The 21,709-nt window shown below is 41.1% G+C and overlaps 1 protein-coding gene across 2 annotated transcripts in view; it reads left to right on the forward strand.

Annotated features, from left to right (window-relative positions):
• The window catches only part of COL14A1 (collagen type XIV alpha 1 chain), a 194,872-nt gene that overhangs the window by 141,578 nt on the left and 31,585 nt on the right, over window positions 1-21,709 (forward strand). For both annotated transcript variants that reach the window (XM_047073804.1, XM_047073805.1), the window contains exons 37-41: window positions 1,403-1,498; window positions 2,668-2,721; window positions 3,109-3,162; window positions 17,461-17,514; window positions 17,980-18,051. In XM_047073804.1, coding sequence (XP_046929760.1) covers window positions 1,403-1,498; window positions 2,668-2,721; window positions 3,109-3,162; window positions 17,461-17,514; window positions 17,980-18,051 — 330 coding nt within the window. The remainder of the gene's footprint in view (window positions 1-1,402; window positions 1,499-2,667; window positions 2,722-3,108; window positions 3,163-17,460; window positions 17,515-17,979; window positions 18,052-21,709) is intronic.

A 21,709-nucleotide genomic window follows, 5' to 3' on the forward strand; every position in this document is an offset into this window, starting at 1 on the left:
GGTGCATAAATGTTCATAGCGCCTTTATTCACAATAGCAAAAAACTGAAAACAATTCAAGTATTCACCTGCAGGTGAATGAACAATTTTCTATATTCATGCAGTGGATACTACTCACAAATCAAAAGGAACAGACTATGGAAACATGCAATGAAATGTATGAACCTCAACAACACTCTGCCACACAAAAGAGGCAAGAACCAATGAAGTGTATAGTGTATAATTCCATTTCTGTACAACCAGCATCATACTTAACCTGCAGATGATTTCTGTTCCTATAAGAATTCTGTAAAATTGTCATGAAGGCCACCAATTACCTCCTTGTAATCCAATCCACAGGCTATGGTTTAATTCCTGTCTTACTTGAGATCTCTACAGCATCCAGCATGGTTGAACACCTCTCTCTTTGAAATGTTCTCCCCCTTTGGCCTTTCCTACACTGCTCTTTCCTCTTCTCCCTCCTACCCACTTTTCATCTCATAACCTCACCTACAAACACACCTTGAACTACTCCAAAATCCAATCCGGCTCAGATCTCTCTTGATCCCCAGACTACTGGACATGTCCCCATGGCTATTCCCATGCACCTAGAACTTAGACTGCGCTCGTTATTTATCCCCACTTCTGTATTGCTTGTCTCAAGTGATGGAATCGTCAGTCTCCCATTTAATACAATACCCAGGTGTTGGAAGTCTTAACTTATACTAGTTTTCCCTGGAGTCACAGAACCAGAGAGGGGAAGGAAGAGGTTGAGGTAGTTTTTCTGGATCGGAGATTACAGAGGTGGTATAGCTTTAGCTAAACCACAAGGTCCAAACTACAGAAATAAGAGTTGCTGATGTGAAGGAGTGCCTGATCCCGAGAAGAAAGAAAATCAAGTAATATTGCGCTGAGGACAGGTCATTAAGCAGACAGTCAAGAGGCACAGAGCGGTGGTACGATCAAGGTGAGGAAGAAAGGGACTAGGTGCAAAGTCTTCAGTAGTGCAGGCATGCCCCTGAGATGAGTGGCTGACAGCTGTGGAGGTGGAGAGAATGTAGGTCAGCTAGATGGTATGAACCTGCACAGACCAGGAGGGTGGTCTTGAAACACTTTTGTCTTTTGGATTTGTTATGGAGTATGGGGGGTCTAGTTACTCACATAGTTGGCACAGCTTTCTTATTTATGGAAGCAAACAATTAAAGTTGCAGCAACCCCTGTGTGTTTACTCTTTTGGTTTCCTGATGACATCTTACCTGGGAGGTGCACCCTTTGAAGCATGTTGTCTTACCATCCTATCAGTGTCCTGTGTCTTAGGGAAATTTATTTAAGGAAATAAATCATAAGTGCTCTAAGCAGAAATATCTTTTGAGTACTGAGAATCTAACTTACCTCTGGAATGACTTTTTTCTCTTTTGTTCCAGGGACCAGAGGGCCCTCGGGGTGAAATAGGCCTTCCGGGACCTCAGGGTCCCCCTGGACCCCAAGGACCAAGTGGTCTGTCCATTCAGGGAATGCCTGTGAGTTGTGTGTAGACATTTGGGTGGATTGTATTGTGATCACTTTTTCATGAGTCACAGATGAACTTTTGTCTTCTATACCCTTTATAATGAGCCTCAGTTCCTTCTTACTCCTAAAAATAAAAATTGAGAAATGGAAGTAGTTACTGAGAGTTCATTCATCAGCCAGTTTTGTTGTTATTGTTGTTAAATGATGAGTGTCTTTTACAAATAGATGCCTCCACTCAGAGTAAGCATATCCATAAGCAATTTGTCTATAGAAGAGAATCAGGGCTGTGACATGTATTGTCCTTTTTCGTGTTGGATCAAGTCCTTAACAGATGTAATAAAATCTAGAAAGTAACAAATGCTACACAAATTTAGGTTGTTCATTATGTCTTTGTAGTAATCATGGATACAGATTCATCATTTATTTATGATTTTTATCTCAGTGGGCATCAAAGTACAACGCACTTAGTCGAAGTTTTAGATTATAGACAGTGTACTTTATATAGGCACTTTGTAAAAGCTGTTCGTGTCACTGAAAGCAAATTTAATGCAACTTACTGGTTTTCATTAATCTTGCTAGGATCTAGGTTTAAAGAATAAAACCAACTTCTATTAATTAAAATTAATATTTGAAGCCAACAAGCCTTTTAAGCACACGTTTCACAATCTTTCTGGGCATACGATTGTATCTCCCTAGCTGAGAAGTTTTCTGCTCCAGGGTTATTTTCACATGTTAGAAAGCATTAGCATGCCAGATATGTAATTACTTCTACTACTAAGCCTTTGGTAAGGTCTTGCTATGTGCCAGAGTCTATGTTTGCTTCTCCATTTTTATAAATTTCTAGCCAAAACGAAGCCAAAACTCTATAGATACGAACTTTAAAAATCTAAACCATAAATGGTATTGAACTGTCCAATCTCTCCTCCACCTATCTCCAGGATGGGCTTAGCCATAGCAGACTGTATGTTCTGTGTTTGAACTGCTCTGCTGTATAAACGTTCAACTCCATAGGAATGCTTACATATATGGGGTAGTGGATGTGAGAAGTGAAACATGCTGTATTGGATGCTAACATCAAAGCAAGTTAGTGGTAAAAACGTTAGAACAGTCCGTGGAGAAGATGAAGAGACTAAGAACTTACCCTATGTGAACTTAACCCTGTGTAATTTTGGATATTCAGGGAATGCCCGGTGCCAAAGGAGAAAAAGGAGAAACTGGCCTTCCTGGTCCACAGGTATTATTACTGTTATTATTATTATTATTATCGTCATCTGCTAAAAAATGCTCTTAGGTCTAGAGCATTGCAAAGGGGCAAAATAAAGGCCGTCGCTTCTGAAGTCAGCTTTGATTTTAGCAATAGGTGGTTTCTATATTAAAGACTGTTAGCCTGTATTCATTTATGTTAGCCCCCACTGAGCATCATACTGATGCTCTTGAGGACAAGCCCGGGGCGGGAGGGGGGGTACATTTCTTTCCCATAAATAACTTCAGGGTTCTTCATTTGCCTTTATGCTATTAGGTGTGTTTGGAGGCCTTACTCTATTTCAGGGAAGCTGGGTGGAAAGGGACTTGATTGCCAATTTCCGTGGCTCTGACTTTTTTTGGTCCTTGCTCTACCTAGGGTATTCCAGGAGGCATTGGTTCACCAGGACGTGATGGCTCTCCAGGCCAGAGGGTAAGGACCTGCCCGAGGTTGTTAGCACAGTAGATTCCTTACCAAGGCATTCTTTTCTATGCAACGAAATCAAACAAGGTTGTTTTTTCCCCCTTATTATCCCTTCTGTCTATCTATATCCTACTATCCTGTGTCTATTTCCCTATCTTCTATGTCCGTTAGTTTCATCAAAACCTGAGAACTTTTATCAAACCTTTCCAAATGAGCAACACCTTTTTCTGAATGTTCCCATAACCTGAATATAATTTGCACTGAATTGTGTGCATTGGCTTAGCAGATTTTCCAGTTCTTTTCAAATTCTCAAGGCATAAACATAAAGGAAGGATCATATAGGTTCATATGGACCATATAGGTTGGAATTTAAGTACTATGCTATCTACAGTATTTTTTTTTTTTTTTAATTCTGGTTCTTCTTAGTTTAAATTTTTTTTTTCAACGTTTTTATCCATTCTTGGGACAGAGAGAGACAGAGCATGAACGGGGGAGGGGCAGAGAGAGAGGGAGACACAGAATCGGAAACAGGCTCCAGGCTCTGAGCCATCAGCCCAGAGCCTGACGCGGGGCTCGAACTCACAGACCGCGAGATCGTGACCTGGCTGAAGTCGGACGCTTAACCGACTGCGCCACCCAGGCGCCCCGACAGTATTTTTTATTTATTTAATAGTTGTCACTTATCTCTTCTTTTAACCTGTTCACATGGACAGCAGCAAAAGAAATTATAAGGATGGTCAGGAGAGGAATGAGTTAACACCCAGTGTTTGTTTAGCCAGCACATTTTCACTGAGCCAGGTTTAAGGTTCTTATCCTCAAAGAGTTTATAGTTCAGTGGAAGAAAATATCACCAAATAAGAAACTGTAATACATGCAATAATGGGGGTATTTGCAGAGCCTGATGAGAGTATTTACAAAGAATAGATAACTAAGCCAGACTTGGAGGGTTGGGGAAAGCTTCCTGGGGGAGGCACCATCAGGGCTGAGCCTCAAATGAGAGCTAGAAATTAACCAGGTGCATGAGGATAGGAAAGCTACTGCAAGCAGAGAACAGCATGCACAAAGGTGTGGTGATGAAGAGAAGGCGGGGCATTTCCAGTATTGCACAGAGCTCAGTGTGGCTGGAGAGTAGAGTACAGTGTGCGTATGTGTGCGTGCGTATCATGTACGTACACACTCAGATCTGGGCAGATTGTCAAGAAATGAAGCTGTAGAAGTAAACACAAATCCAAGTAAATATTTTATTTTTAGGCTAAGAATTTTGTGCTTTATCAGGAAGGCAATAGGAAGTCATTAAATTTTCAGCAATGGCTAGTCTTTCTTAAATGGTCTCTGATTTAGGATTTGGGTAGCTCCACAAATTCTGTCAAGACTGAATTATATGGAGTGGCAACTACTTGGATCTGATCCAATGAAGGACAACACATTTGGCATGCCCTGGTTATTGTTGGTACAACTTACCCACTGGGTTGGCAAATGACCGGCTGAAAGACTCACTTCTCTACTCAAACAAGATCCGCCTTTAGCTCAGGATAGTTATAGGGCTCAAGAATAAGGAAATTGTTTTTTCTATAGACATGTAGGTGTGGGGCCTTAAATTCCTTCCATGTTCTTTTTTTTTTATTACGTCAAACTTTCATTTGCTTAAAATCTGTTTAGTCTCTGCCCATTAAATGGAACTACTCAGTCTGTAAATCATATCCAAGTAACCGTATCTAAAGGAGGCATTTTCTAAAAGTTAGATTTATGTAGGTTTCTTGTGAATGTACAAAGAGTGTCTAGAAGTATTTATATGTTTTGGCAAAGGGCTTAGGCTAAGATCCTGCTCCGTTGCACATCTAGGTTCTTTCATGATTCCTGAAGCTCTGAAAATGGCAATTCTAAAGATTTGGTGCAGAGAATTTACTTGGTTTATCTATGCAGGGAGACGAGTCTTGGAAAAGAACTCCCAAATCAAACGTATCGTATTGGTGTTTGGATCATTTGGTTTGGGAATACTTTCTTTTAAAAATTCACTTTTTTTTTCTTTTAAAGCTACTTTTTTTCTTTTCATACCAACACAGGCTTTTAATAAAAATTTTGCTATTCCTTCAAACATGTTTTCTTTTAGAGAATGAACAGCCTTAGAGCTGTAATAAAGTGATAAAATATCTACACGTGGATTTTATTGTCCTCCCTCCTTCAATCTGGAGGCAAAACTTTCAGAATGCATCCCATTCCTATTTTGAAAAATTCTTGGATAGAAATGGACTTATTTCTAAGTAATCCGCTTTTCGGGAGGTACTCATTCTTATAGGGTCATGTTTTAAAAATATTACACAAATTCTGTGACAATTGTTTTAGAAAAGGACAATGCTATTTCAGCGTATAATTTGAGGGGGTGCCATTCACACAGAATAGAATATGCTGGTGCCTCCTGGAATTGTGTAACATCGTTGCCCTGCTTGCAGGGCTGGGGGCACTGCCTATATCTTATTTAATAAGATATTACTTGAGCACACATCTTACCTGAGGACATGCTATGTGCCACGTGCTGTGCTCAGCCTAGAGAGGGTTGTCCATTACTGCGACCAAAGGGGAAGGATCCAGAAGAGGAGAAACTTTTAATAGCTAAAGGAGGCAATTCCTAGACCATCCACCTAGAGGTCAGGGAAGGATATGGTGGCGTCAGGGGCATGACACTTACCCTGGGCCGGGAAAACAAATGGGTGTTCCTCAGAGACAGTTGGAGAAGGAAGGGCAAGTGGGTGAAAACAGTTACTTAGGTGGCTCTGATGTGTTTTGTCAAATATCTGGGAGCTTAAGGAAAGTGAAGCGTCCAAAACGATGAGATAGTTACTTAGCAGCGCTGTAAAGGAGGAGGTCCGGAACCAGTGTTCATGGCCATCGTGGCAGATCTGGACACAGAGCACCTTCATGAAGCGCCGAGTCTCTCTGGAGCAGCAGCAGTATCTAGGTCTCTGTGGCTCGGCAGTGAGAGAGGGGTGTTGCTGAGAGTACTAAGGACAAAACTTGAGGATTACTCCTGCTCTGCTGTTGGCCATCTTCAAAGGCAAAGCTGCAATCAGAAAAAAATAAAATAAACAATAACAACCATGGTGTAGAACAGACTGAAAGCAAACACCGGATGATGAAACTTCCCATTAAAATGCCTGGAAAGCCACTTGCAGAAAACTGCCCAGTTAGAACTCAGGGAGGCAGAGTTATTTTGTCTTTTCTTCTCACTACCCCCTTAAATCACTTCCTATTACTGTACCTTCATTGCCCCTGACCCTGAGTGAGGAAAGCACACTCGAGACAGAGGAGGAAGCAGCTGGGATAAATCTGTGTGATGACGTCCAGTTTGTGCTTCTACATCCTTGGAGAGCCTCGGCAGGAAGGGGAGTGAGTGGGATTTGCTCTAAGAGTGGTAGGCTACTCATTACTGCCCATTCGTCTTCCTTTTCAATCTTTGTCTTCTCTTATTGACAGATAAGAACTCCCAGCCCAAAGCTAGCACCAGCACCTTGACTGTCGGCTTACAGGACAGTTAGCACCTCTTCCCTGGGGCCAGTGTCAATGTTGCCCCTTAGTTTAGCTGGAAAGAGGGAAAGGTGAGCAAAAATAAAAAGGAGAAGATTAAACCTCTCCTCTTTAAGCAAGGAACATGTTTTCTAATGTTTCTAGCTTATTCTGGCTTTTCCCGTGAGGAATCTTTGACTCTTAGAGGCAACTCACATTCAGCTCTGGGCCTGGGGCCATAAGCAAGTCCAGCAAAAGTTGGACTTCCTCACTGAACAAGTCTCAGCCTCCTGCTGGCAAGTGATGGAGCGCAGTGCAGAACCACAGTTGATTTGATTTTACTTTTTTATTTTATTATTATTATTTTTAAATACCTGAATTGTTTTTATGAAGTGTAATGGATGCATCTGGAATTAGGAGCATACTTAGCTCCTAAAGAATAACAAGAAACAACTTATTTATACAACATGTGGCAAAAATGCAGCTCCATTAGAAATAACATCTTTAAAAACACAGCATAAAGGTGATACATTATTTTAGCATCTAACAGTCACTCTAATTGTGTTTTCCAATTCTATCACTGAGGTTGGAAACATATTTTCATAGAATGTTTCCCATATGTACATTTAATCTTTCCACTTATTACGCACACTTAGTTGCGTAATAAGAATATAGCTTATTTTTTCTTTATTTTTAATTTTTTTTAATTTGCATCCAAATTAGCATATAGTACAACAATGTTTTCAGGAGTAGATTCCTTAGTGCCCCTTACCCATTTAGCCCATCCCCCCTCCCACAACCCCTCCAGTAACCCGCTGTTTGTTCTCCATATTTATGAGTCTCTTCTCTTTTGTCCCCCTCCCTGTTTTTATATTATTTGTGTTTCCCTTCCCTTATGTTCATATGTTTTGTCTCTTAAAGTCCTCATATGAGTGAAGTCAGATGATATTTGTCTTTCTCTGACTAATTTTGCTTAGCAGAATTCCTTCCATTTCCATCCATGTAGTTGCAAATGGCAAGATTTCATTCTTTTTGATTGCCAAGTAATACTCCATTGTGTATGTATGTATGTGTGTGTGTGTGTGTGTGTGTGTATATATATATATATATACACACCACATCTTCTTTATCCATTCATCCATCGATGGACATTTGGGCTCTTTCCATACTTTGGCTATTGTTGATAGTGCTGCTATAAACATTGGAGTGCATGTGTCCCTTCAAAACAGCCTACCTGTATCCCTTGGATAAATACCTAGTAGTGCAATTGCTGGGTCGTAGGGTACTTCTATTTTTAGTTTTTTGAGGAACCTCCATACCATTTTCCAGAGTGGCTGCACCAGCTTGCATTCCCACCAACACTGCAAAAGAGATCCTCTTTCTCCGCATCCTCACCAACATCGGTTGTTGCCTGAGTTGTTAATGTTAGCCATTCTGACAGGTGCGAGGCAGTATCTCATTGTGGTTTTGATTTGTATTTCCCTGATGATGAGTGAAGTTGAGCATTTTTTCATGTGTCGGTTGGCCATCTGGATGTCTTCTTTGGAGAAGTGTCTATTCATGTCTTTTGCCCATTTCTTCACTGGATTATTTGTTTTTTGGATGTTGAGTTTGATAAGTTCTTTATAGATTTTGGATACTAACCCTTTATCTGATATGTCGTTTGCAAATACCTTCTCCCATTCCGTTGGTTGCCTTTTAGTTTTGCTGATTGTTTCCTTCGCTATTCAGAAGCTTTTTATTTTGATGAGGTCCAGGACCACATTTTAAAAGGCAGCTTTAGCTAAGGGAGTAGGTCCCAAATGTTCATACCACAAAAAATAAGTGGTCATTGTGTGATGGGATGGAGGCGGTAGCTGAAGCTATGGAGGCAATCACTGTGCACTATATAAATGCATCAAATCAACAACAAGTTGACACCTTAGACTTACACAGTGTTATATGTCAATTATATTTCAGTATGGCTGAGAAAAAAATTGTGTCCTCAAAAAATTAGAATTTAAGAAAGTAAAAATCAAAGCAACAGTGCACGTCCACAGTGAAATGCGTTCAGCTTCATTCTGAGCTTTTCCCACCAATAGCATTCAGGTCTCATCTTCCTTTCTCACTGTGTATCCTGCCACTTCCCTCTGGCTCCTTCCTTTTCTTTCCTTGGTGTCTGTGACCTGAGGGCCTTCCTGTGATCTTTGAGCTCTTCTGATGTAGAGTGGGTCTCTCAGCCCCCACCCTGGGCGTCAGGTGATCCTTAGCGAAACTACAAAGAACAGGCAAGATGTGGATGATAAATATAAGAAGTGAGAGAAAGAATTTGAAAAGGGAAGAAAGAAAAGAAAACACAACCTCTTTTCCAGTTCGGGGCTCACTTACTTCCAAGAGCATGATCTTTCTGTCAAACACTCCAAATAGAAATAGTAAAAATTATTTTTATTTTCCAGTTCTTAATATGGTTATATAAAAAGTCGGAGAGACAAGAAACAAAAATGACAAGGAGATAGATACTTTATGGCACCTGGTGGATAGTAATTCCTCCATAGTACGGAGGGTATTCATCTTTAAATTCCAAGTGAACTTCATTTGGAATGCGTCCTTTGCCCCAGGTTACTGGTCCTCCCATATCCATGCCATAACCACAGCTTCCCTTTCTCAGCTGGAAAAGATCGAATAGTAGAAAAAAAATGTTCTACACATGAATTCTGCTGAACTTGCGAGGTTATGAGAAGCAGGGCCAGTGGTGAATATTGTAGATTTGGTCTGTTCGCCAGACCTGAGTTTGAACCCCCGCTGTAATGACATTGGGCCAGTTACTTGCTATCTCCAAGCCTCACTTTACTCATCTGTGAAGTGGAAAAAATATTTGACTCCATAGAGTTACTGTGGGAATTGATTCATATAAAGAATTTCTATATAAAAATTTAATTTTAGCTAATATTAGTATTAACTATTTTCAATGTAACCTAATAAGTCAGGACAGTATATTTTATAATGCCTGTGCTTGCCATATCAAGATGCCTTGGAGGATTTTAAAGAACTCTAAAAAGGAGTCTAAAGAAAAAGCAAGTGGTTTGTTGCTGTTGTTTAACTTTCTTGGGTTCCACATTGAAAGTACACTGGGAACGTGCTTCCTTTTGATGTGGCTTTGATGTATATAAAGGCCATTTTTGTGATGAATGTTCCATTTCATCGAAGTGAATTGGATTTAAAATATTATTGACAAATGGAATTTGAGTCAATTATCTGGATTTAATTCCTATCATAAATGCTAAGCAGTGATAAGAGATTTATCCAAGGAACATTTTCTTAAATACGAAGATTCGTGACACTATCCCCCTTGAGTATTTTCCTCCTTCAGAAGAAGAAATGTAAAAAGCCATCACAAAGCCAGTGGAGAGGATGATTTGGTTTTCTTTTTTGTGGGTCTAGATGGGTTTTTATAAAACCCAGGGAAACATTCTCACAGTCAGCCACAGTGATGATAGTACTTGCCGTTAGGACTTGGCAGCTTATCTGAATAAAAATAACAGGAATCACTATTACTAATTATTGACTAAGTGCAGGTGCTTTATGATGTTAGTTCTATAATCCTCAGAAAACCCACAAATGCTGAGCACTTTTACCCCCATTTTACAGAGGAAGACTCTGGAGCTTAGAAAATGGAAGTCTTTGAACAATGCCACACAGCTAGTAAGTGTTGGAACCAGGATTATAATCCATCCCTGTGGCTCCAACACTGAGCTCTTTATTTCTAAACGTTATGTTTAATAAAGGTCACTATGGGATCATGTTCATGTAGGAAAGTCTTGCATTAAGGATATTTAATAAACAGGACTGAAGATACCTCGCCTAGAATTTTTGGGCTGTAAGAACCCAGTTTGGGTTACTTTCTTGGTGAAGTAGAAGTTGATAGTTCACACATAGGAATATGTTTCAATTAGTTTTCACCTTCATTTGGATAGTGGCACATCTGGGACACATTTGAGAACAGTTAGGGGATTTGTTGTATGTTATTACTGGCTTTACAGATCCTTCTGTTGGAGCACGGGGTGCAGATCATATCTGCCTTGCACTCTGTTTCCAAGGCCATCCTTCGGGGCCAGGCCAGACATTTCATATTCATAAACCAGCAGTTCTACAGCTTAAGGGATCAGGTTGTTATTTCAAGTTTTGCTTTGTTTTTAAATACACTGATTCCTGGGCTTAGACCTCAAGATTCCAATACACAAGGTCTTGTGTGTGACTTTGGAATCGATCGTTTTAAAAAGCTTAATGATTCTGATAATCAGCTAGGTTTTTAGAAACACTGGATAGTGTAGTGGGTTGCTATACTATTACGCCTACTGTATAAGTAATTTCTTTCATAGAATTTTACTGCTGTTTCAATTCACTGAATTTTTAGGTTACTGAAAATATGTTTATATATGTGTATATATATGTTTATACATGTGTATATGTATGTGGAAATTTACATACATTTAAATTTATGTAAATGTAGGGGCAGCTGGGTGGCTCAGTTAGTTAAGTGTTCAATTCTTGATTTCGGCTCGGGTCATCATCTCACATCTCATGGGATTGAGCCCCACATTGGGCTCTGTGCTGACAACGTGGAGCCTGCTTGGGATACTTTCACTCCCTCTATCTCTGCCCCTCTCCCCTGTTCACTCACTCTCTCTTTCAAAATAAATAAACATTAAACAATTCTTTAAATTACATATGTAATATATACATATATGACTATAGTAAAAGGTATATTGTGTATATATATGTAAATATATGCACATGTTTATATATACATTTATACACACATAGATTGTGTGTGTGTGTGTGTGTGTGTGTGTGTGTGTGTGTGTGTCTGAAAATTCCCCAGTGTGACTCAACGTGGTACCAACACTTAATGACTGATCTAACCTGGGCCAGTATTTACAGAGTCTGTGGCTTTTTGGTGCTTGGCCTCTTAATCTGGTGGTTGGTCTTAATCCTTTGCTGCAAGTAGCAACCTTATTTCCCATGGCTGACTGCCATGCTGGTACATTGGCTGGTGCTCACAGCAGTCCAGAGCCATGCCACAGGGTTGAAATTGTGCAGCAAGAATGTCTTCAAGTTTTTCTCTAGGCCTCACTAGAGAGGTTTGGTTCCTCTAAACAAACCCATCGGATGCCTGTTGCTTAAAGATCCCCACTGTACCTGAGGGTGTAGTGTAAGAGGACCTTAACAATTGGCATGTTGCAGAATCTTAAGGTTAATATTTGTGACTCACCATTTAAGTCTTCAAAAAAGGCATGGGTGGTGTGTATCAGGATTGAGTCACCAGTTCTGAACACTGATAGCTACCTAAACATAAATATTCTAGCTTCTGACTTTAATTTTAGTTACAACACTCTTTGTGGGCACATTGGTTTCATCCTTTAAATTTCATAGACACAGAACTTAGAAACTACAGACTTTTTAAGACTCCATAGGAAATTCTTGCCACCTCAATATGTGTATATATGCTCCAGAACATGGAAAAGAAAACAGCGAAATGGAAATGAATGAATGGTTAATTAAATGTCTATAAAACAGTACACTTTGCCAATTTCAGCCATAAGTAAATTTAGTATTCATTCAAGTATCAGTGATTTTGAAAGCAAATGTAGGGGGAGAGTTCCTTTTGCTGACAAATCATAGCCAACCATAACTTAACAGCTTGCTCATAGCCGACTATTTTCAAAAACAAATTATAAAAATCCTTTCAAGCTTTTATAGCAAAACTTACTTTTAATGTGGGTTGTGGGTGCATATTAATATTTTAAGGTGGGAATCTCAGGAAAAGAAAAATGCCTGGATCTATTCATGTCATAAAACATCCCTGTTTGTGGGTGGCTGATTTCATGCGCTTGAAAAAATATATTTGTCGGCTTCAGTGAATGTCTATATTATGCTTATCACTTAATCTTCTATTCCCTACTCTTCATTCTTCATTGCTTAATTAGGGGCTTCTGATTTTTCTGGGAGTGCTTAATTCACAAACATATGTCTTCTCAGATTGGCTACCTAACATGAAATGGAAAACGTATAGACATAGAAATGTTCTGGAAAATGCAAACACATTTTTAGTTGGTAAGGGTTGATGGCCATTCATTCGATGAGCTTTGATTTAGATTAAGCTGAATCCCAAGGCTAGGATTTGCCAATTATTTTGCCTTGTAACATGCGGACATTTTACAGAGTTTTTCTCTTCACCAGGTTTATTGCTCTTATATAGAAAAGGTCCTGCCCTTGCTCCTCACCCTGAGGTGAAGGGATGAGAGGCAGGATCTGAGCCCTGGCTGTATGTTGCCTGGTTTGCAAAGATGAGCCGTAATGTGGTGTCATGGCGGCCCACAAGCAGGGAAACTAATGCAGTGGCCCAGTCATCCTAGGTCCCTTGATTCAAATGTCTCTCCAGTCAAGCCCTCTCTCCATTCCCTTGCCAGGATACTGTGTTCTTCCTACATGTTTCCATGGAACTCTTCTCATCCATCATCATAGCACATTGTCATTTTCTTTCAATCATTGACTTTGCTCAAAACTGGAAACTTCTTGGAAAGACTGTGTTGTTCCTCATTAGCTATCCAAATCCTACCAGAAAGCACAGCACAGAGTAGCTCTGCAAATAATTTTCTAATGTGACAAATGTGAGGCTTCCAAGTAAAAAAACATGTTTACTCATGTGATTAAAAAATTAAACTGCAAATCCTATTTACATGATGAAAAATGTGAACTTTTTATTTTCTAGGGTTAGGAAGAAAATTTGGGGAAAATGGGTTGGATAATGATTCTAAAATGGTATTAATTTTAATATCATCTTAGTTATAACAATATGGAACGAGTGCGTTTTATTTTGGAATCAGAGAAGCCGGTAACCCACGGTAACCTTAAGAATGCTTTTATTCTTGAACTGTCATATCCAAACATGCTCGATTCAGAATTGGCCCTTCGATTCAGATTCATGCTTGGTTCCGAATTGGCCCTTCCACAGAGAATTGCCCTTGGAAATGCCACCTTGGTCCCGGTTAATGACTAACTGATAGGAATGAATAACACCTTACCATAGGTTATATCTGGGCTATAACTCCCACTCCAGCTCTCCTCATGGGATAAGCTGAGGCCAGACTTCAGTGATAGCCAATTCTCATGCCTCTTCCCAGGCCCTCTCCTGCTTCCTTTCCTCCCTAGCAGGTGCCTCCCAAGTACAGTCCGTCTAGATATCAAAGGCATAATATCCAGGTCTGCTTCTAGAAAATTACCCCTAAGATATTCACTGAAATGAAATTTCAGCTTCTGAAAGTCCCTGACTCCTGATGCCTTTCTCCTGCGTTGTGGACAGCTCAGCAGCAAGGGCGATGACACTGGCATTTCCCCCTGCCCTACACACATTTCCAGACTAATTGTGCTTGAGATTAATACTTATTTAGTCAACCCGGTAATCAGAACACTTCTTCCAGCATCCTCAATTTTATTCGAATTCTAACTAACATTTTGCTAGTGCCTAGTTTTGTGCCAGCAATGTGCTAGGAAAATATTAGGAATGGAACAATGAGTAAAACTTAATGTCTGCCCTCTCAGCTTCTGGCAGGTAGAATGACACAGAGTAAGCAAACATCTTGTCTAGCATCCTTTTTTTTTAATATGAAATTTATTGTCAAATTAGTTCCTATACAACACCTAGTGCTCATCCCGACAGGTGCCCTCCTCAGTACCCCTCACCCACCCTCCCCTCCCTCCCACCCCCCATCAACCCTCAGTTTGTTCTCAGTTTTTAGGAGTCTCTTATGTTTTGGCTCTCTCTAGCATCCTCTTTTGATCACACTCAACCATGAGCCCCTCCGCCAAATTTAGCTCCTATGATGTGGGAACATTGCTCTGTCTTCCCTTCCAGATGAGTCACATGTGGGGTCCAGAAATCAGGAGAATTCAGAACTGTTCACAAGAACATCCTTCAGTGCCACTGTGGAGGACAGAACTGATGTGTCTCTTTTTCAGCTCCTTCCTCTTGATTGGGAGGGGGGCGTAAATGTGTTATTTCCTGCAGATCTTCCTTGGAATCATGCAGTTTTCTTATTTTTTTTTAGGGTTTATTTATTTTTGAGAGAGAGACAGAGTGTGAGCAGGGGAGGGGCAGGAGAGGGAGTTACAGAATCCAAAGCAGGCTCCAGGCTCTGAGCTGTCAGCACAGAGCCCAACACGGGGCTCGAACTCACCGGCTGTGAGATGATGAGCCAAGGTCGGAGGCTTAACCAACTGATCCACCCAGGTGCCCCTGATGCACTTTTCTTTTAAGAAAATATGCCATGGCTTGCCTCCCTGTGAATAAACTTACCCCTGCTTGTTTTGGGGAAGGCCTCCTGCAGCAACGCTACGGTGTTGATTGCTGGGCGTTGTGTTGACGGTGTGTCATGTGTGGGTTACACACGGGTCCGTGTTTGCTTCCCATCCACTGCTGGAAGAGTTGTAAGGCAGGAAGCAAAAAATTTTCTTTTTAAAATGTCTTCTTAAATTATCGAATACGTGCCCAGAGTCCATTTTTTTCTTATGTGAACTTCATTGAGAAAATAACACATTTTTTAAAATTCCTTTTTATTTTTAATTATAAGGTCTCCTAACTTCTCTTGGTCTCATGTTTTCTCACTTACACCATAGAGGATTGAACTGAAGGAGCTCTTAGGTCCTGTTCATCTCTCACATATTCTGATCTTTTATGCTATATTTAAACAACATGCAAAATAATTTCTTTCAGACTATGTCAGCATTAATTTTTGCTATTTAGTTAACAAATCCCCAAAAGGGTGTGTGCGTGTGTGTGTGTGTGTGTGTGTGTGTGTGTGTGTGTAACTTAATCTGTATCGGGGTCTATTACTGCAGCTTTTTGAATTAATTTTTTTTAAGTAAGTTCTAAACCCAACATGGGGCTTGAACTCATGACCCTGAGATCAGGAGCCATGCTCTAGTGACTGAGCCAGCCAGGTGCCCCCTGACTTAATATTTTTGACTGAATGTCTTAACTGAAAAAACAGAAATAGTAGTAAAAAAACCCACAACTAGCGGCAGGTATATTAGTGTAGGATAACTGATATCACAAACAACCCTAAAATCTCAGTGGTTTAATGCAATGCAATGCAATGCAATGCAATGCAATGCAATAAAATAAAATAAAATAAAATAAAATAAAATAAAATAAAATAAAGTCTATTGTTGGCTCACAACCCAATGCTATCAACAAGATAGACAGGAGTGGGGAGGTCTAGTCTCTACTCCATATGGTCATTTAGAAACTCGGGGTCTTTCCATCCTGGGACACTTTAATCTTTAACATGTGGGCTCTGAAGTTGCTACAAAAGGGGAAAAGAGAGTGGAGGATTACCCACAGGAAATTTTCATAAGCCAGAACTGGAACTGGCCCCTTTCCATTGGCCGGAATTCAGCACTGTGGCTCCAACATGATTCCTGGAACCGGAGCCTGGGAATTTAGCCTCACAATGTGCCTGGGCAGAAAAGGAAAATCACAAATATCGGTGAGCTCTAGAATCATCAACCTTATCTAGTTTTCAGAGTTGCCAGTATTTGAGCTTGAGAGCATGAGAGGGCCTTGCTGGCCCTCCAGTGCTGTTCCTACATACTTATCCCACCCCCTCATCATGCCCCCTTTGGTTCCTTTCTTCCCAGTCACACCCCGTATCCTTTTGTCCAGTCTCATCTTTATTCTTCTATTTGATACCTTGAAGTAGGGAGAGAGAATGGGAATGTGGACAGGAACCCCTAAGAAGATGATTTTCATGGACAAGACAAAGTGGGAAAAAACAGCTCACTGGAAAAGTGGCACAGATTTCAGAAAAGGAATTGGGAGAGACAACAAGTGAGCCAAGAGAGGTTGATTTGACTTGGGTTGAGTTGGTTTGAGATGGAAATGGATTTTATTCCGAAGAGAGACAAATCTCAAGACAAAAAGTTCACTTCTCCATGTAGAAGGACACGATGTTTTGATTAATATTTTATTAACCTGTTATAAAATTCAGACTGAAGATCCTTTTTCCTGTCTTTAACTGGATTGGAAGGACCGGCATCCACAGTTTAGAACCATAACCATTCAAGAATCACTCATGCCGACGGTTATATTTTTCACATAAAACCAACACACACTTACCCACATTAAATCATTTAGGAAGATACTTTCAGAAAGAATATCATTTGCCTTCTGCCTTAAGCCCTTCCAACATGGAATGGGAAGCCAACATGCACTCATTTGTAAGCTCGTGATGACACATTGAACAAGTTGGGCCCAGCAGTCAAAACCATATCATTGCAACAGGAAACCTACCCCACTGTTCTCCAGGCTGCTCCTGAAGAGTTGCAGTTTCAGATATTATAGTAATTTTGTAATGTCGATTTCTTTGATAGTCCTTGCCCCAAATGCTCTCTGACTTCAGATCATGAAGGATACTGACTCGTCTTTTTGTCTTTTTGTCTGATTGATTACCAAAACTTCATCTCCCTTTTCATTTGTTATGCTTGGTTTAAGAAAAACACTTTCTGGAAACAAGTTCCTGTTTAAGTTTGTAAGTGGCATGTCTTACTTAGACCTAAAATTCTTGTGCTAGACAATTTCACAGAGCCAACAGACACAAAAGTCTTGCCAAGAACAATTCTTATGAAGGGTTTAGAAGCGGTGAATCCTTAGAAGTCCAGAGTAAGCAACAGCACTTGCCCCCTCCAAATATTAAATGGGATTAAGTACATCTATCTGAAACCCATATAAAGCAATTGCATAGTTAACACACTGTTTCTTTTCCCCAGGGCTTTCCTGGAAAAGATGGGTCCTCTGGCCCTCCAGGACCACCTGGGCCAATTGTAAGTATTTCCGGAAACTACTAGGATATTTTCTGCTTTAGAGCATTTCACTTCTTTTGAGAAATTTTCTTTTGCTCAACCTTCACCTTGGCAGCCATCTTTGCTCTGGGTTAACAACTCACTCCTTGGTACAGAGCTCTACCTAATATATCCATGTTGCTTGATAATTCTATCAGAGCCCCTTTGCCTATACAACCCCCTGCATTGATTTAGTTTTCCTTAAACATAGCTAAGGCTCAAATTTGAACAAACTACGCCTAATAGTGTGGCTTCTGAAAAATATCTCCCCTACTTTTATGGTAGTTGGGAACAGGAATGAGCAATGGATATTGCTCCAAGTCTTGGTGTTGAGGGAGAAGGAAGCTATCTCTGTGTGTGTTTGTTACTCCTTCTTGAGAACTGGCTGTCTTCGATGAGAATGTATGAGTACTCACCTTTGTTCCATTCTCCTCTCTCTCTATTCAGGGCATTCCCGGCGCCCCCGGAGTCCCAGGGATCACAGGAAGCATGGGGCCTCAAGGTGCCCTGGGGCCACCTGTGAGTATGCAGCAGTAGCAGTTGCTCAGTCATCCCTTGGTTTATGTATGTGTTTAAATTTACCAGCATCTGTGTTGGCCAAAAATGTTTCTTCAGTATTGGACTCTGTGGGAATGTATGAAGGAAACCAGAGAAGCTTCTGGGGGAAAGAGGAAGATCAGACTGTGCATATATCATGGCTAGAGACAGATGGTCCCCATAGGGAATAATCAGCTATGCTTCTGCTAATGTATATTTCCAATGTTTGCAATTCTCTGTTTGTCTAGGTGAGTTCAGTGTCATCTTTACAGGGATTGGGTGTAATAGCTATGTGTTAATTAGGCCTGTCTCCTGGGGAAAAAATACAAAGTTGAGAAATTCAAGCATTAATAAGAATGGGAATAGATTTTTCTTTCGAAATCCTGCAAGAAAGACAAGATTTCTCGTCGAAACACACACTCACACGTAAGCAAATAAGTGAAAGCCAGTAAGTGGAACTAATTACCTCCCATTTTTGTGCTTCTAGTTTCTGAGGGTTTTTAAGTGTGATCAACGGGAGGGATAGAGATAGACTCAAGGAGAGAGAGAGATAGGAGAGAAAGAAATGAGCACATCTGGGTCGGTTTCCTCATCTGTAGGCTGAGGTGGTTACATTTAATGGCCTCCAAAACCACATATGGCATCTTCTGTGACTTTCAAGTTGTTCCTTCTACGTGTCGGTATTAGTCAGCATTCTGACATTATCTGTGACACACTAAATCTGTATCCGTAAACTGAAGTAATTGGAGATGCGTAAATGTATGCAGTACCGCAAACAGGTGAAGAAGTTGTGGAAGAGTGAAATCTGAAGGGTGAGGGCGGAGATGTTAACGAGCTAAGATTCTATGGCTGCCATAACAGATTACTGCAATCTTGGTGCCTTAAAACTACACGAATTTATTAATTTATAGTTCTTTAGGTCAGAAGTCTGACATGGTCTCATTGGGTTAAAATCAAGGTGTTGGCATTTCCTTTCTGGAGCTTCTAGGGGAGAATCTATTTCTTTGTCTTTTCTAGTGTCCAAAGACCCCCACATTCCTTGGCTTATGGCCTACTTCCATCTCCAAAGTCGGCAGTGTTTCAGCTCTCTGGCCATTCTTCCCTAATCACATCTCCCTCTGAGCACAGTCTAGAAAGGTTTTTTGCCTTGAGGACCTACATGATTATATCTGGGCCACCGGATAATCCTAGAGAGTGTCCCTAGATAACCTCAAAATGCTTGACTAAGTCACATTTGCAGAGTCTCTCTTGCCACATAAGGTAATATATTTACAGGCCTGGGGATTAGGACATGGACACTCTGGGGGATGCTTTTTCTGCCTACCACAGTCAACAAAACATTACAGAAACATTGGTTCTCATTTGGAAAGACACCACTCTCCCTCTGGCTACCCAGACTGCCATACTACTTTTTGTTCTCTAAACTTATTTCAGTATAATTATTTCATCCTCAGAGTTCTTTCCCAAGCTAAGATTTACATGACACATGTGCAGGTGTATACACACACACACACACACACACACACACACACACACAAGATATGAACATAAAAAATGCCTCCAGATTTTAGCAAGCACATCCTCATTTGCACACCCAAATGAATGCTCTTCTCAGCAGTTACTTTACAAAGCCATATACTCATTCCAAATACAATGTCATTGTTCAAACACTTTTATATCTCCTCTTTTCAAATCCAGCTGTAATGGGTCACAGAAGAAAATTTGATTGCTTTCTCTTCACACATATAGTTTTAATCAAAATGGTATTACTAATTATGGTCATGCATGTGGAAACATACTCTAACACTCACCTTCATGGTCATGCACAAGCACACATGCAGGCACATGTGCATAGACACACACACACACACACACACACACACACACACTCCTGTCTCTACCATCCTTTCACTGTAAACTTTTCCGTTCATTTGGTCCTAGTCTATTCCTCACCAGAAAAGAGATTTGAAAACATTATCTCTCCTACCAGGCTTTAGTCTGCTTCCCAAACTGTTCTTGGGAACAAGAGTTCTGGAATATGTCAGTGGGGCTCGGAGAGTAAGGGGTGCTGGTTAAAGCAGTGTCAGAGACTGTGCATACTAAATCTGTTTCTCAGAAAGTCATGAGGGATTTCAGGACATCAAAGACTTTGAGGCATCCTGAAATGAAATGAGAAAAAGCAAGAGCCGGTTAATTTGGTTAATAAAATCACGTGTGCACGAGCTGATCTTTTTGTTCCTTGAACTTTTGCTGACACCTCCTAGAACTAGTTTCCCTTAACCTGAGCTGGGTTCATATGATCTATGAGAGATGGGACAGGAGAGAAGAACCAGCTCCAGGATCCTACGGAGAAGAAAATGGGGTGTACGAAGGGTGGACAATGTGTTAGGTAAGCAGAACCCCACTCTGCTTATCCACCTGGCCTGTTGTAGCTCTTGAATATGGCCATACAGAAATGCCAACAAACTATCTCCCGGAAAGAAAGCACTCGTTAATAATATTGTCTTCGGGGGGCGCCTGGGTGGCGCAGTCGGTTAAGCGTCCGACTTCAGCCAGGTCACGATCTCGCGGTCCGTGAGTTCGAGCCCCGCGTCGGGCTCTGGGCTGATGGCTCAGAGCCTGGAGCCTGTTTCCGATTCTGTGTCTCCCTCTCTCTCTGCCCCTCCCCCGTTCATGCTCTGTCTCTCTCTGTCCCAAAAATAAATAAACGTTGGAAAAAAAAAAATAATAATATTGTCTTCGATCATTGTAAATCAACAGAAAAGGGCCCCCGTGGCCCTGGAATTTTTATCCAAGACAGAAACCATTTAGTGTATAGGCACTGGGCGGGGACGCCACAGTGGTAGGCTGTGGGTATTCTGTCAAAAGCCAGTTGTTCTCTGAACTGTCCCGCCCAGACTTTTCCTCGTGCTCCGTGCTCCGGGAGGTGAGCAGCCAGATGCCTGCTGGCTGCCAGACGGGCGTGACTAGTAAAGCAGGCTCGGTGTCGTGGTGTTAAGGCCTTGATTGATTTCCCATGGATGTCTGTCTAGGAAGGCAGGAGGGAAAGAGACCAAGAAAGACAGACTGCCCTACTGAAAATAGCAACGTGTTTCCTAGGCCGGTGCCAGGAACGTGTGCTTTCATGCACTCTGCCTGCAGCCACCGACTTCCCCGGGTGGACCGTGCTTTGCTGCGGCTGCCGGCGTAGCTCCTACCTGAGGTTTAAGACTCGGCTAAAATACAGTGCCTCCCCTGCAGGGGAGCACACAGAGGTGAAGCTCATGTAAGAAGGGGCCATGAGTTTAGCTTGAGGTCAATATAGGGAGACAGGTCCACTACATCATTTAAAGAGCGCTGCATTAGAAGTCAGGATTCCTGGGTTCTAGATGTGGCCCTGACATGACCTTAACTAGCTGTGCGAGCCACATCACTGAAGCCATTTATCTAGACTCTCAGGACGTCAGTTTCCTAAGTCACTCATGTAAAAATATTTGCTGGGTAGTCACAATATATACAAGAGACTTGGGGAAGAGGGGTTCCGAGGGGTACAAAAGATGACCAAGGAATTTTCTCACATTCATGGAAAGTCTAGAGAGTGATTTTGTTTTAAGATTTTTTTTAAGGGACACCTGGGTGGCTCTGTCAGTTAAATGTCTGA

The sequence above is a fragment of the Lynx rufus genome, unplaced genomic scaffold, assembly GCF_022079265.1.
Source record: "Lynx rufus isolate CCGP_SWC_20201006 ecotype Redwood Valley unplaced genomic scaffold, mLynRuf1.p SCAF_12, whole genome shotgun sequence".
NCBI classification, from domain to species: Eukaryota; Metazoa; Chordata; class Mammalia; order Carnivora; family Felidae; genus Lynx; species Lynx rufus.